General features: G+C 34.5%; 1 protein-coding gene across 1 annotated transcript in view; it reads left to right on the top strand.

Annotated features, from left to right (window-relative positions):
• Cubn2 (Cubilin 2) overlaps nt 1-14,851 on the top strand; it is a 40,684-nt gene extending 25,833 nt beyond the window's left edge. The window contains exons 15-22 of the mRNA XM_014238292.3: nt 356-507; nt 604-2,390; nt 3,039-5,436; nt 5,497-5,673; nt 5,728-5,878; nt 11,195-11,370; nt 11,438-11,726; nt 14,506-14,851. Coding sequence (XP_014093767.2) covers nt 356-507; nt 604-2,390; nt 3,039-5,436; nt 5,497-5,673; nt 5,728-5,878; nt 11,195-11,370; nt 11,438-11,726; nt 14,506-14,723 — 5,348 coding nt within the window. The 3' untranslated portion in view covers nt 14,724-14,851. The remainder of the gene's footprint in view (nt 1-355; nt 508-603; nt 2,391-3,038; nt 5,437-5,496; nt 5,674-5,727; nt 5,879-11,194; nt 11,371-11,437; nt 11,727-14,505) is intronic.
• Nucleotides 14,852-16,937: the final 2,086 nt, after the last annotated feature.

A 16,937-nucleotide genomic window follows, 5' to 3' on the forward strand; every position in this document is an offset into this window, starting at 1 on the left:
TTGGAGTAAAGTGCTTGTATGGAGAATATTTTCATTTGACGAAGTATTTTTACGAATTTAGGCATGATTTATTGCTTAAAGCAACAATGTATTCTCCGAAGAAATTGTTTAGATCAGATCAATGTAGCATATAGCTGCTATACAAACTAAACGATCGGAAAAAAGTGTTTGTATGGAAAACACATTGAAACCGAATTGGAAAATTAATTAGTGTTATTATTTAATAATATCATGTGACAGATTTAAATAAAAATAATTTCGTGCGTATTAAATTCACTTGCTATAATGGGATTTCACATATTCGATAATTCTAAATAATCTTACATCTTTAGATTTGTGCTTTTTTTATTTGCAGCTCACAACAGTGAACTAAACAGCAGCGTGGGTTCCATAGATGCGCCTCCTTTAAATTCCATTCGTAATCAGGAATCATACACATGGAGAATTTTATTGACTAGAGGAAGATTTATTTATATCGAATTCAAAGAGTATAATCGGGGTTTGAGAGTAAGAAAACAAATACAAATAAACATAGAAACTTCAAACAAATTAATTGAACTTTATTCGTTTATTTTATTTTTATTTTACATACTTTTGTACTAGTTATATGACGGTTTCGATGACTCAGCCTTAGAGATACCGATACCCATTTCTCCCTGGCAATATACATCCAGCAGCAATGTTTTATATTTAGTAAGTAATAATGAAGCGTTGGAAGCATTTAAAATTGTTTGGAAAACTGTGAACAACAGCATCACACAATCCAACCAAACTACAAGTAACTGCAACAAAACATTTATTCTAAGTTATATGAATCGCTTAAATATATCTTCACCTGGTTATCCAAAAGATTATACTAATGATTTGGACTGCGAATGGGTAATAAAGCCAGAAGATCCCACGGAGCATGTTGTTTTGAGCATATACGACGTTAAACTAGAGGTTTACGGAGAATCTGATTACTTGCGTGTCTTTTCATCCCCAAATTTAATAAGCTGGCATCAAGAACTGAATATGTTTGATAGCAGAAACAAGTCTATACAGCCAATTAAAGTTATACATGGAACTCCATATTTAAAAGTGGTATTTCACTCTGATTCTAGCTTTAGTAATACTGGATTCACAGCTTTAGCAAAGACTGCTTGCGGATCAAACATGACCGGTTTAACAGGGCAAATACTGAACAAAAGAGAATTTCACTCTTGGAGTTCAAATACGGTTTGCACTTGGCATATTGAAGCACAGGTTGGCAAGCGAATCGTCTTAAACTTTAATTTCGGACGACATATAGTATCTAAAACGCTGGCGTGTCGACAATACGCAGTTGTATACGACGGTTTCGATGATAATGCACCTATATTACCACCAGGGCGAATATGCAACCAAGATGGCCGAAACGTTAAAAGTATGGAGTCTTCAACTAACCGTTTAACAATAAAATATAACTTAAATTGGACTAATCTATTTGAGATGGATCTTGACTTCAATCTGACTTATCAACAAATCGGAAGTTGTGAATCAGAAATACAACTAACTCATTACTTACCTTCAGTAAATATAAGCTCACCTAATTATCCCAATGTACCGAACCCACATACCGAATGCAATTGGCTTATAGTCGGTCCCATTGGCGAAACATTGCAAGCAGAATTCATTAACCGATTTAATCTTAATACTCGATATTGTGATAAAGAGTTTCTTGAATTTTTCGATGGCTCCACTGAGTTATCACGCAGTTTTGGGCGCTTTTGTACAAAACCAAATCCAATACGTTCCACAGGAAACATTCTCCGTTTGCATTATTTAACGGATATAAATGAACCACGAAATGGCTTTCTACTCAATGTTTCTATAGCGAACTGTGGGGGCGTTTATACAATTTTTAACGGAGAAATTTCATCAAAAGATTACCCTGCACCTGGTGCTTATCCAAAACCCGACATTTGTGAATATACAATAAAATTGCCAAATCCATCAAGAATACGATTAAATTTCAGTGATTTTGATTTACCTTTCAATAGCAACAATTTGAACCGTTCCGATCGCATAGAAATTGTCACGTTGAGTGAGAATCCCGAAACGATTGCTGTTTTATACGGAAATGCTACTCTTATGCCAATCTTAGAAACTGATTATAATCTCATAACGTTACGCTTTACAACATTCCCTGGCAGTCATTTACATAGAGGATTTCGATTAAGATATCAGCGGTTATATGGTGGTTGCTACCGTGATGTCAACAACGAGTCAGGTATTTTAACATTTAAACCTCAGGAGCGGGCCTATGGATATGCATCTTGCAGATGGAAAATTAGAGTTCCGAAACGGCAACGAGTATGCTTTGAATTTGAAAAATTCGAAACGCAAAGTGCTGTCAATAATACAGAGAGGTAAACATTACTTTAACTCTTTTACTAAATTTTTTGGCAAAATTTTTTGGGGCAAATCCTTATGATTCATAGTCCAACGGGACCAAACTTTTCTAGTTCCAAGAATATGAGGACCGCAGTGCCTATCACCGAGAATTTCGGTAAATCTGTGAGATATCTTGATATAATATAAGGAGTTTCAAACTACCTGTTGAATTTATCATGTTTATATTAAACAAACTGTAAGATATATGAACCAAATTAAGTAAAGGTCTCCACTAGGATATATTTTTAAGTTTGGTGGCGAAGTTAGTCGACAAACTACCCCAGCCCAAGGCTTTTCAGTTAACTTTCTTCCGCATTTATTAGTAAGATTGATTTTAAGGTGAAGATTTCGGATGAGAAACAAATGTAGTAGAAGTACTTGTAGTAAGAAACGAAGTATGTGAGTATATTAAGTTCACATGATACCAAATATGACTGTAATCCATTCGCAGTTTCGTTGAATTACGAATAATGAAATTATTTGCAACGCTTTGTAATACAAAGCCAAACTAAGCCCTTTCTTACTTGTTTGTAAAGACTTCAACATCAAAACTGTAAAGTTTAAAGTTATTAGTATACTAACACATTTATTTACATATTACAACTTTCTCTTTCACTTTTCAGATTTAGAACACTAACACATCCTTTTGCAAGAACAACAAAAATATCATTTTACAATGATTTGGACTTGCTTTCCAAGATTATCGAAATTGATGCGAACAACATAAATATGTCCGAGAAAATAGTCTCGTCTGATAATTTTATGTATGTTCGCATCGATATTAACGGGTACCAGGCGCCAATACGCAAACTTCAGGCACGCTACAGCTCCAATGAAGAATCTCCTTGCCCTAAAGACATTAACGAACAGTTTGCGGGATCTGTGGATACCAACAACCTTCAATCGAACACAAATTTCTTTTGTAACTCAAAATTTTCCTTAAACGGATTTGAGACTATAACATTTAAAATTAGGGAGCTTCAGGTTACCAGAAATAGCCCGTTTAATTACCCATATGCAATTCGTTTCAAAGACGAAAGAATGCTAATGCCATATAAAACGATATTCACGAATGTTAGTAATACATTGGTATCGTTGTCATCCAGAGGTGGCATGCTTTCCATTTTGCAAAATGATGTGGTTAAGATTGAACGATTTTCCGCAAAATTTTATCGTCATTCCTGTGGAGGAAGTTTTAATATATTTGATGATTTTAAAATAGTATATCCCCCAGACGACTTTGAATACAATGGAGAAGGCAATCCTATTGAGTGTTCATGGATGATCACAGGCGCTTCTGAAAATCGCCCATATAAACTTTTTGGTAATGTCAGCCTTATTAACGATTGCAATAAGGAATACATTAGCGTTTATTCCCTTATGTCGACGGGTCAACCATTAATAGCTAAAATATGCAACAATTTAACAGAAATCGTTGCTGGTATCGACTTAAAGCAGCATATAATAAATATATTGTATCATTCGAGCGATTATAAGGCAAGCTCATCATCCTTTCAGATAAGGGCTGAAGCATCAATTGCTTGCGGCATGAAAACGATGGTTAAGAGTAATTCCCCAACAATTTCAGTAAATTCTAAAAGTTATCAAAACAACATAGAATGCAGTTGGGAGTTTGAAGCAGGGTTAGGACTCTTCATGTTTGTGGAATTTACAGGTAGATTTTTTATTGAAAAATCTGAAAATTGTACAAAAGATTATCTTCAAATATATACATATGAAAATGAAGTTTGGCAACCGAAAGAACGATTTTGTGGGCGAGAAGTTCCAAGCAAGTTTAATGCAACATCGAATCGCATTCTTATTGTATTTCGCACTGATAATGCGACTACCGGAGATGGATTCACTTTTAGTGTTTTAGCATCCTGTGTAGCTACTTTCAATGTTACCGACCAGTTGCAAATGGTGCATATGCCTGATTTACGAAGCTTACCGTACTCACGACTTCAATGCAGTTATACATTTTTATCGAACTCCATAAATGCAATAAACTTACTAATCAAAGAAGGATCCCTCTCTTATGCTCGCCGTTCACACTCTCCAGGTTGGCCATGTTCATTGGGAACTTTCACGGTATATACAAAAGATACGGATGGAAATGAAATTAAAGCCGGCGAATATTGTGGTCCAACTGAGATAACTGAAAATCATTATTTGCGTTTAACCTCTAACATGTTCACCGATTTCTTTTTGATAGCATATCAATTGAATACATGTGGCGGAAATATTTCTTCGTATGCAATAATTCGCCCTCTAACAGCACCAAAGGAAGAAGATAACTTATACGCGCACAATATGAATTGCGTCTGGAATGTAATGGCACCGACCGATTACTCCATATTGGTACGTTTTAAATATTTCGAAATCGAAGCACATGACAAATGCCAATTTGATTTTGTCGTAATCAATGCAGGCCCGTCTCCAAGAACTGACAATGAAGTAGTTAAGTTATGTGGGAATTTAAGTGCCGACCCTCCTTTGGTTTTAGTCGATGCTAATAAGGCTGTTATAACAGCAGTATCGGATTATAGCAATGCAAAAAAAGGTTTTGTGGCTGAGGTGATATTTGTGCGTAACTGTAACGAACGCATTGCATTGACCACCGAGGAGACCATTTCACAACCTCTTATAATGATTCGAAATTTTACAGTTGACTCATACGAGGAATTACACTGCCAAATTCGTGTAACCGCGCCAGAAAGTTATCGCGTAAAAATTCAAATGAAAAATCTATACATAAATCCAGTTGAATGTGTGGATAGGAAATGTGAACAGTGCAATTACTTAGAAATCATTGAAGCCGCGCTAAAAATGGATACATCCATTTCAATGGGGAAATTTTGCACGCCAGATAGCATCAAAAGAACAATTGTAACTTCCAATGAGCATGCATTACTACAATTTAGTTTTATTAAGGAGGGAAATTATACACTCGAACTTGTTTTGGAAATAGAAAAGCCTATATGTGGCGGACCCAATGAACTAAACTTGCGGCGTGAAGAGGTTAAATTGATAAAACTAGAACTAAAATTGTATACATTTGTGAAAGTATTCTATTTTCAGGATCTAACCATCACATTTCCACCTAATAATGAGTCCATTTATCCTGCTAATGCTCACTGCCATTGGCGCATAAAATCGGCAACAAGTTTTCAAATTCATATTGAATATCTGCTCTTACAGCAGCCGTCACCTGAGACAGGAAAATGCGTTGACTATCTTCGGATAGCCCAAGATATGGTAACTTAAAATTCAAATTATGTTTTAATGAAACGATATTAAACTTACTTACAGGACGAGGAAACTTATTGCGGAAATGCCACGGGATTTACCAAATATGTAACTGCCATTACTGGAAATGAAAATGATTTTACCGAACTCACTTTTCATAGTGATGATTCCGTAGAAGATAAAGGCTTTAAAATATTAATCTCCAGTCAACAAAGTGAGTAGACCATTAATTTAGGAGTGTCTTTTTAAAAGAGGATATTTACATTTTAATTTTATTTTTAACTAAATATGCAGTCTTGTCCTTAGTGATAATATGCACAATTTCGTCACTTGGATTATGATATGAACGAGATATTTTCCAAGTAAAAACGCTTTAAATGAGAGCTTCCGTTTTAAAACGGGATATTTTTACCCATCAAAATATAGCTTTGTTCATTTCATAACATAAAAGGATATTTACAAATTAATTATTATTATCTATTAGCTTTTTTAAAACGCGAAATTTACTTTTACACAGTGTTTTATTTCTTATAACTTATTTGATCTCGGCCTAAATTGCATTTTTTATTTTGTTGCGCCTGCAACCATTCTAAAACACAAAAAGGTAAGCTCCTACTAGTAGAGCTTTCACTCAAATTTACTGTCAAAGTGTAATTTTGGTTTTCACATTCGATTAGTGTCTTTCACGAGCTAATTTTGAGAGAATTTTAACGACTTTATTTGACCTCATAGATGAGAAAACCGTAGAAGATCTAAACAGTGACAGAGGAAGGGATATTACTGCGAAAACACCGCAATATGTATATTGCAACAGAGGCCATATTCACAAAAAAAGTATACAAGAAATGGGGATATTATTAAATTTTCGTGTCAAAAGGAGATATTCTGTTGTTTTTTTTTAGAATTCTGTAGCTTTAAATGGCAATGTTCTATTTTTGTCAAAATGTGTAGTTGAACGATGGAATGACATGGTTCTTAAACACAAATATAATATACTATTTTTCAGTAGGCCTTTAAAACGTTTTCTTATTTTGTGATAAGTTAAGATGTAGATACACCCTTTTGTAGAGACACTCCTCAATTGTTAATTTTTTCATTTTTAACAAATTTCAAAACCAGTTGTGGTACATTTTTTTACGTAAGTAGTAGAAAAAATCTTTGAAGAATCTAAGAACGCAGAATAAAGCCAAGTTCTTTTCCAATTGCAATTGTCCATAGCTATTAACAGTTGGTTGTACATTTACTATTTTTAGTAAGAGATAATCAAATTACAGATTGTAATAAATAAGAGTTTTAATTCCCAGATGTCGTCATAAAGTTTTGTACAGTTTGCCGTCTTCTTTATGAGATAACCACTGTTACCGATTCATAAAGAGCGATGTGTATTTCATTTGACAAATATTCCCCTCAAACATCGAAGTTTCATAGAGAGGGAAACTAACGGTGATATTTTATTAATCGTGAAATATCTTTTACTTTCTACTTACTATGTCGCCAGAATTGCCAGAACTATTCTCCGCCCAACAATCCGTGAGCAAAAATGATTTGGTGAAAAGTTTGCTATCGTTGCAACAACAACCAGAGTGGTTAAAAAGTCCCTTATAATCTAAGTAAAGGTACATTTTCAATAGCCTTTTTTTGACAGATCAAGCTAGAATCGTGTCAAGCTGTTATGTGATGTATGTTCAGTATTGTTTGGCATTTCATCATGAAAAGACTTACGCCTAAACAACGTTTACAAATCGTTCAACTTTATTACGAAAATTCACGTTCTGTAAAGAACGTGTTTCGCGCGCTTCGCTTCAACATAATTGGCCTACTGAGCGTACTATTCGCAACAGCATCACCCATCTTGAGACCCAGCATTTATTATTGGATAATATTCTACCGAATAGACGTCCAATACGCAGTGAAGAAAGTATAGCGGTCGATTCGGCGCCATTCGCAGCAACTCGGACTGACGTATGGAACGACTTGGCGCATTTTACGTCGATATCTTAAATTGAAAGCGTATTAAATAAAGCTTGTGGAAGAACTGAAGCCGCTCAACCTTCTCAAGCTTTGCTCTATGGATTCTTAAAAGGTTCCAAGAAGAGCCAAATTTTGTTCAGCGATGAGGCCCATTTCTGGCTCAATGGGTATGTACACAAGCAAAATTGCAACATTAAGAGATTCAAGAGCTGTCATATCCTGTAGGGATATGTAAAGTCTAACTTCTATGCGGACAATCCCGCTTCGATTCAGGCCTTAGGGCAAAACATCACGAGTGTCAGTCGGCAGTTAACAGTCGAAATGCTCGAACGAGTAATCGAAAATTGGACTCAACGAATCTACCATCTGAGACGTAGCCGCGGCCAACATTTTAAAGAGATAATCTTCAAAAAATAAATGACAAAGAATGTTCTTTCGAATGATAATAAACATTCCCCATTCAGTTTGAGTTTTCTGTGTTTATTTCTTTAAAAAAGTAGTGAACTTCGAAATGGATCACCCTTTATATTATTACTAAATTTCTTTTCTACTGGAATATAGTGAGTCTATATCAGTCTTATACAAGAAAAAACGTTAACTTCGGCTGTACCGAAGTTATAATTATATACCCTATTATACCCTCAGATCTTTATTCTGATTTTGATCGGTCAGCTTGTATAGCAGCTACATTCTACAGTTGGTCGACCTGAAAACTTGTTCGGAGATTATAGCACTACCTTGGGTAATAATCTATGCTAAATTTCGTGAAGATACCTTGCCTCTTGCGGTCAGTGTGTTTGACAGCAATATGTTATAGTTGTCCGATATCGGTGGTCCTGACAAATGAATGGGTATTTCTTAATCGACTCAGTTGGTCACGCTGATCATTTATACATATATCTATACTAATATTATAAATGCGAAAGTCCGTTTGTTTGTTACGCAAAAACTACTTAACCGATCATCATGAAACTTTGTACACATAATCTTGGAGGTGTCAGAATGAACATAGGATAATTTTTATTAAAAAATCTATAAATTTTTTACGGATTATTAAAAAAAATTATTTTGGGGGATTATATATGTTTGTAAAATAAATTTGAAAATTTTCAATTTTGAAAAAAAAAGGGAGATATGATTGTTTCTCGAAAAATTTAATTATGAAAGGAAACAAAAATGTATAAAAAACGTAAATCAGAGAAATAACACCAATATTATTAGTTACTCTTATATACTGTAAAAATGCCTCGAAAGCGGCAATCTGCGCTACCAAGAAATTCTTCGTCGGTCCGTAAAGCTAAAGTTGCACGAAATCAAGAATCTGAAGTTCACGCAGAGCTGAGAAGACAACAGCAAGCAGAGCGACAACGTGTTTTGAGAGCAGCTGAAACTTCTCATCAGACACGAGAACGTTCAGAAAGACATGCTAAGCAGCAGGATGCTAGAAGAGCGACGGAAACGCAAGAACACTTGCAGGCAAGAAGAATTCATGATGCAGAAGTAAGGACCACGCGTCGTCGAAATTTCATGACTAAGGATTGGTCTGTATTTAATGGTACTGGTTTTCAATATGATCCTTAGTTGAGTATTTTAATCATCCCTTAATTGTTATTGGATAAAAAATATCAGTATTGTGATGCTTTTAAATGGAAAGATGAAACTGCTGGAATGTGCTGCAGCACTGGTAAAGTTTCACTTAGATTACTTGGTGAACCAGAAGAACTTTTAAAAACTTTACTGTGTACTGTCACAGATGAGTCAAAACGAATTTTAAGTAAAATAAGGAAGTATAATTCTGGCTTTAAAATGACATCCTTCGGAGTTGATAGAGTGATAAGAATGCCTAGATTTTCACCAACCTTTACTGTACAAGGACAAATATATTATCAAATTGGATCACTATTTCCAGGAATTTTTTTGCAGGTGTACTTTATGGGTGATGAACATCGTCGTGAAGTAAATCGTCGTTGCCAGTATATAGATGGAGTAGAAAGAGAAACATTATTAAAAATTAAACGAATGTTACACAGTCACAATGATTTGGTGAAGAAGTGCGATAGATAACTAACAAATAATTACAAAGTTGTCATTCATGCTGATCGAACTCCACGTGGTGAACATGAAAGGCGTTATAATGCACCGATGGTCAATGAAGTTGCTGTTTGGGTTACTGGTGACCCGTGCTCACCTCGAGACATAGTGTTACGAGCACATGATAATGCGTTAAAGCGCGTAGCTGATACTCATAAATTTTATGACGCTTTGCAGTATCCATTAATTTTCAGTAAAGGTGAATCAAGATTATTATTTCAATATTTCAGTCATCAATCCGACAACGAACGAGCCAATTCCAAATAAAAAAGTTTCCTGTATGGACTATGCGTATTATATGATGCATCGAGAGCATGGCTTCAATCTTCTTCTGCGTACAAGGCATCTCTTCAATCAATTTTTAGTAGATATGTGTATTAAAGTAGAGAGTGAACGTCTTCGTTACATTTCTCTAAATCAGAAAAAATTACGAGCTGAAAATTACATACATCTACAAGATGCGATTAACGCAAATGGCAATATTAGACCTAATGACATTGGCAAAATGGTTATTCTGCCGTCCACTTTTGTGAACAATCCCCGTTATCTGCATGAGTACACTCAAGACGCATTTACTTATGTACGAACTTATGGAACGCCTGACCTCTTCGTAACTTTTACCTGTAATCCTTCGTGGCAGAATGTAACTCAAGAACTTATGCCTGGTCAAAAAGCAACTGATCGTCTCGATATATATCGCGTATGTCGTTTAAATGTTCAGAAGTTAATGAACGTGGTGACTAAAGGAAAAATATTTGGAGACGTCGAGTGCCATATGTACTCCATTGAATGGCAAAAACAAGGTTTACCACATGTGCAAATATTGATTTGGTTAAAACAGAAGCTACTTCCTAATCAAATAGACAAAATAATTAGCGCTGAAATTCCAGATATAGAAGAAGATAAAAATCTGTACTACACGGTTATTAAAAACATGTTTTCCGTCAAGCTTAGCTTTGCCGTAACTATAAACAAAGCACAAGGACAAATAGTACAGGTGGCAGGAGTGCATTTAGAAAAGTCATACTTTTCACATGGTCAATTATATGTAGCCTGTTCGCGTGTATCAAATGCCCGGAATTTACACATATTTGCACCCAACGGAAAAAAGTATAATATAGTTTATAAAAATTTCCTTGTTACATTTCAAAATTATTTATTTTGTATAGTGAAATATATTTTAATCTTTGTTGTATTTCTTCAATAAAGTATATTTTAAAATTTGAAAATTCATTGCATTTAGTAAGTTTTTCAAGTAATCCAAGCCGAGCAATAAAATATATTCTTTCTATTGATCCGTTTCTACTATAATGATATCTGATACTTATTTGATGGATTCGATGCGAGCGAAGCCACGAGTAAAAGCTAGTATACTATATACTCTCCAACGTTTCCTTTTGGAAAACTTAATATACCCAGTTTATTGAAAACTAATTTGAATACATAACTAACTATGTCATATTTTTAGCTTGTAATCGCACTTATACAAAACTCAGCGGACTTATTGATTTCGAAGCAAATAGGGAATTAAATCAAACCTGCTTCCAAAATATTGTTTTGCCAGATAGTTTCATCATTAACTTGTATGTGCTCGTAATTTCTTCCCATTTTATGGAAAGCAATTGCTCTACTCCTAATTACCAGGTAAATATTCTGTTATATATATATTTATAAAAACTTGTATTATAATAAATTACTAATTTTTGTTTAGATAACTGACACCTCAGTTAATAAAACTATACGGACTCGATGTATCTCCTATTTTTACGATGAACACCTTCAAACAAACTCTAGCGCAATTCGCATATATACTAGAAACTTTGATAATTTAAATATATTTTACTTCGCCAGTAAAAAATTTTCCGGCGTAGGTTGCGGCGGTGAGATACACACAACGAGCGGTGATATTTCGAGCCCTTCTTATGAGCATCGAAACTTCTCTGAGTGCCGTTGGGATATAAGTGTTCCTGAACCAAGTCGAGTGGAAATATATTTTAAAAGTACGTACAAGTATGTCTATATGCAAACAAAAGTTAAACTAACCCAAGGCTTATGTAGTTTTACAAATAAGCATAAAAATAATATCGTATACACCGAAGGAACTATTTTCCACTTCTAGCAAGAATATTTATCCAGTTCCTGCTATATCCACAATTCTACCATTTTTACAATTATCTGAACTTGTTGTGATTACTGAAATTACGTAACAATACAGTATTTATAGAACGTTTACCAAAGCGATATCCTACGGCAAAGCCGTGTACTCAAATTCTGGATGCTAATCACTCAGGACCGCCGAGATAAAACCGGGTCCAGGGTTAAAAAGGTGGGGTTCCTACCTAATGAAATGTTTCAAATACTTTATAAAATTTGTTAACTATCTCCCCACTTACTACTTCAAAGTATTTAAGAATAAGTCAAATGCGACGGGTGTTTAATGCTCTCATCGCATCTGTATTCAATTTGCTTTCTTGTATATGTTGGGTAAAACAAATTTGTTTTGTACGACTTTGAAAATCATTAATGTACATATATAGAATCTCAGTCAAAAATATTTTTCTAGTTAATACCGGAATATATGAATATAGGGATGGAAAAACTTGACAGTTAATAGGAAGACAGAAACATTTCATTCAAACTTTTATTTATCGATCTAACTAATGAAAAACGATTCTTTTGAAATCTGTTGACTATCATGATTAAGTTTTTGACTTTTCGAGTTTTGGCGTCAATGAATGCGTCGATAATAGTCTGAAAAACCAACTTCTTGGCTAAATCTATTTCTCTGGGCACAGCGTAGCTAATCCTGAAATCATGTCCTGTGACGAACACGATCGAAACAAAATGTTGATCCTCGCTAAAGCACTAAACGAAAGTTCACACTTGAAACAGAAACGGGTAAAGTGCAAAATATTCTCAAAGCGATGCAAATATTTGTGAAAGGTTTTCCTAATTTTCGACCATTGATGGCATTCAATAAGTTGTATAGAGTAAGACGAGTTTCAAAATTCGCATCATAGACGTGTCTGAGGTGAATAGCTTTTCTGCAGCTGCGTTGAGTTCATCTTCTTTCATATCATGGACCACAACAACAACGCTGTCAAGTGTGACGAAGAAAGTGTTTCTTTTAAATTCAATTTCTTCTTTACTGCAATTTTGATCCATTCAGATCCAGGAGAAGACGATAATTTCCGCTATTATCGGCAAAGTTGCACGATCTTTATTGATTGCCTCAACACATTTTACTACATTATTTATTTATTAGCAAACAACAGAATTTATAGCAAAGACTGCAACAGACCCGATTTTACATTGATATTTCTTTCGAGTGTTGCTAAGGATTCTACGGATACGATAACACCGCGACCGAAATTCAGTTTTTCATAAGAGCGTTCAGAAAAAGTCCATCTGCTTATACGGCATACAGCAAACCACCTTGTGTCCAATACAAATTTTCTCAGGTATTTAATTCTATTTCCACCAGCTCGGTGGCATATCTTAAGAAAGCTCTTAAATGTTTAGGCATTTATCTCCCCACAACTAGGGAGACGGTAGGAGTACTGAGGGTACAGAAGTCATTGGATCTCTTACTATCAATCTTGGGCCAAGAGGATTTTGGAACAGCGCATGAACCGATGGTAGCCCAGCGCTAGCCAAGTTCCCACGATGCCCACTTTCCAGTAGTAGAACACACGAGGAGAAGTGAGCACCGACCCGTTCAAATTCCACTGATGGCGGTGGTAGGGGGGGGCCGTTCCTTGACAGCTCGTCAGCTTTACAGTTACCTGCGATCCCGTTGGGTCCTGGCACCCATACTAATCTTAACACAAATTGATTCGATGCCATTGATAACGATGTTATTCCTTATTACATCCCTGAACTCATGGTTAGTGAGATTAGTGAGCTCAAGGATAGTATCGAGCCACCAGAGCAGCAACCGCGGCTTAATTTCATAGAGAGTTCCTGACAATACAACCCATCACCAACCTTTCGCCTAAGGTTTGGTCCATCCACAGTGGTTAATGGCGAGGCCACTTTCGGCCACCCAATTTGTTCCGACGCTGAGATACCCTTGCGTCAACTAGTACACGGTACTCAAGAACTTTCCTTTTCCTATTATTCCTATCAATGCCAAATAGGTTGGCTGAAGTTATGAAATTCGAAATTTCTGACTACCAAAATCTTACCACGTATAATAAAAATTTGTTTGAAAATTTTACTTTTTGTAAATTTCATAGAAGTTTTTAAGTGCTGATTTAATAAAATAAATTGGCAAAAATTCATACAATGTTATTATATTATATATCCATGGGTGTTTAAATAACAAATTATATGTAAATATACCTTTTACCAAAAATCGAATCAAAAACATTTTTTTTAACTTCAAAATAAGGATTCTAAAATAAAGGTCGACAAATGAAAGTATGAAATTGCAAAAAATTCAAAAGAATGTTCATCTCTATGAAAAATTAATGCAAGTTTGTGTAAAAATATCGCACTCTAGACTCAAATTAAATATTACTTTCGTTCTGATAATGATGTTGAAAATTCAATATGAAGAATTTCAAAATGCAATGAAATGTCGTCTCTTATCTCTCTTTCTATTTTACAACATTTGCGTAGTAGCCATTTTCATATTCTAGAAAATTCATTCATTCTTCATTTTTAAAAGAAGGAATATACGATATAATTATTTTAAACAAATTAAATTTTTTTTAATATGTAAAATATTTTCATAATTTTTCACACATTTCTAATAATTTGTTTTACCATTTCCAGCGTTTGACATGGGTTCAAAGGTAAACTGTGACTTGGATTATGTAAATGTCATTGAAATTTCATCCGATGGAGAAGAGAAAGTAGCGATAAGTATATGCGCAAACCAGTACATGAATCGGTTCGTTTCAAAAACAAACAGAATTGCGGTTGTTTCCAAAAAATCACCAAACTTTAATGGAAATGGATGGACTTTAAACTTCCGCAAGATAGCTAACTAATTAATTATTGTGAAATTTTTATAAATAATTTTAATAAAATAAGTATTTAATTATCACAGCCGCAGAACTATATTATGAAATAACCAAAAAAGTTCGTGCTTGTTATTATTGAACATATGTTTTTTAATATAATAAATATAGTTTTAAAAATTAAAAAACACGCTTTTAACCCACTTCAAACTATGATAGGTACTGGTACAGTAGCGAAGGAATCAGACACTCAAAACAAACCAAGTTTTTTAGCACCCCGTGATACAGTGTAAAAAAAAGTGAAATCCGACCACGCCCGCTCCCATATAACGGATATGTTTATAACTACTAATAGTAGGTTAACTCAATGTTAGAATTGGAATGGACAATGGGCGTGACACCGAACACAATAAGGTGAAGTCCTATATCTCAGGAATACGACCAATTTCAACCAAATCTTACGATTAAAACCGTATATCTTTAAGTTATGTTGTCCAAATGGGTGTCATCAAACTAAAACCATGGCTACTGGCCATATAAAACAATTTTATATTCCAGTGGAGATTTATTTATCCCCAATATAATGAATTTCAATTGTCTGGTTGACCTTTTCCTGTTATGTCCATTAGCTTAAATTTAGTCCCTTTGTGTTGAACTTTAAATTACATTTGTGTAAGTGTGCCTTAATTCCTAACGTTTTATTCAACAGTAAAGGCATGATCACATTTCAAATTATATTATACTGTCCCCTCTATCTTATTTCTCATTTACTGTATGTACAGATACAGAAAGGAAAGAGTAAGCATTCATCTATAGATATTGGTAGGTATGTTCCGATGTGTGTACATGAATATTTCTGAGAAGAAAAAAAGTTTCCTTGTATTCATAATTAGTCGCCTTCATATGAATGGAAATGAGTCAAACCCCGTCAAGTGGACCCTGAAAATTTACTAAATCACCGATTTTGAAAATTAGCACTTCATTAGATGAGGGTCGAGGCACACACCTGGTGATGTGAATATTTCACCAAAATTCATTATTTTGTTAATGTTATTGATGTTTTGGATTTTAGAGCACAATAAAATTTTAAAATTATTTTCTCATAAACTACTGCAGATAAATCGATGCAATTTTATGAGTTCAAAGAAAAATGTTCGGACTATAATATATATTTCTTCACGATCAATTTGTTTAAATAATAATATTTTACATAAATTGTAGTTAAACAATAGTAAATTTTATGAGTTCTTCATTTTTCTCAGCATTCCTAGTATTTTTTCACCGAAACCATATTGAAATGAGCACAACTTTTTATCAATACACGAATTGTTGGAGAGGTGTTCGAAACAGATAGTTTAAAAAATAACACAAAATCCAATTTTTTTAAAGCTGAGTTTATTGCAATTTATGAATGTTTGAGCTATGAAGCTCGAAGATGTGCTCTTAGTCCTTTAATTCACGAGCTAACATCCCTTCTCGTCGATATTCGTTATTTTCATCAAGTCTCGAAGAAATCACTATTTCTTGAACATTGGAGCATTTATTTCGCGAATGTGACCAAATTAGTAATTTTTTTTAAATAGCAGCATAAGGATCTTAATTAGTAAGTATTTGTTAGTATTAGAGTTGTATGCCTAAATAACGTTCAAAACGCCATAATGAAGTCAAGCATGCTCACACTCAAGCACGCACAATAATGTAAAATATATCCATACGTATGCGTATACATATGTAAGGATATGTGTGTAAGTGCAAAAAAAAATCAGCATGTGCATCCCAAATGGAGCTAAGTATTGGCGCGGATCTTCAGAAACCACACATAGCGGCTGTGGTCCTTCTACCTGACTAATCCGCTTATCAAATTTCAGAAGAATGAACATACAAAGGGTTTCTTCACGATCGCAATCAAAAAAGATGCAGCAAGCAGTAGAGAAGCAGAAAGAAGCAAAGGTGCATCCGCCATTTATTTGCCTTCAACCTAATCCTACTTGACAAGAGTTGGAGTGAGTGTTTCATTGCTTCTGTGTACAACTTATTTTTTACTCTTACTTACATACATACATACATATTTAGTGTGTAGCTGTTATACATACATGCATTCACGTTGTAGCATTGTCTCATATGTCAAGGCTCTTGTAAATATAACACAAATGGTAACAAGTAAGGAAGGCTGATTTTCAGGTGTACGCGAACAATTTATACTCTAGCAAATTTTAAAAATCAAAGGCGTCGTAATACTTTTTG

The sequence above is a fragment of the Bactrocera oleae genome, chromosome 6, assembly GCF_042242935.1.
Source record: "Bactrocera oleae isolate idBacOlea1 chromosome 6, idBacOlea1, whole genome shotgun sequence".
In the NCBI taxonomy this organism is placed as follows: domain Eukaryota; kingdom Metazoa; phylum Arthropoda; class Insecta; order Diptera; family Tephritidae; genus Bactrocera; species Bactrocera oleae.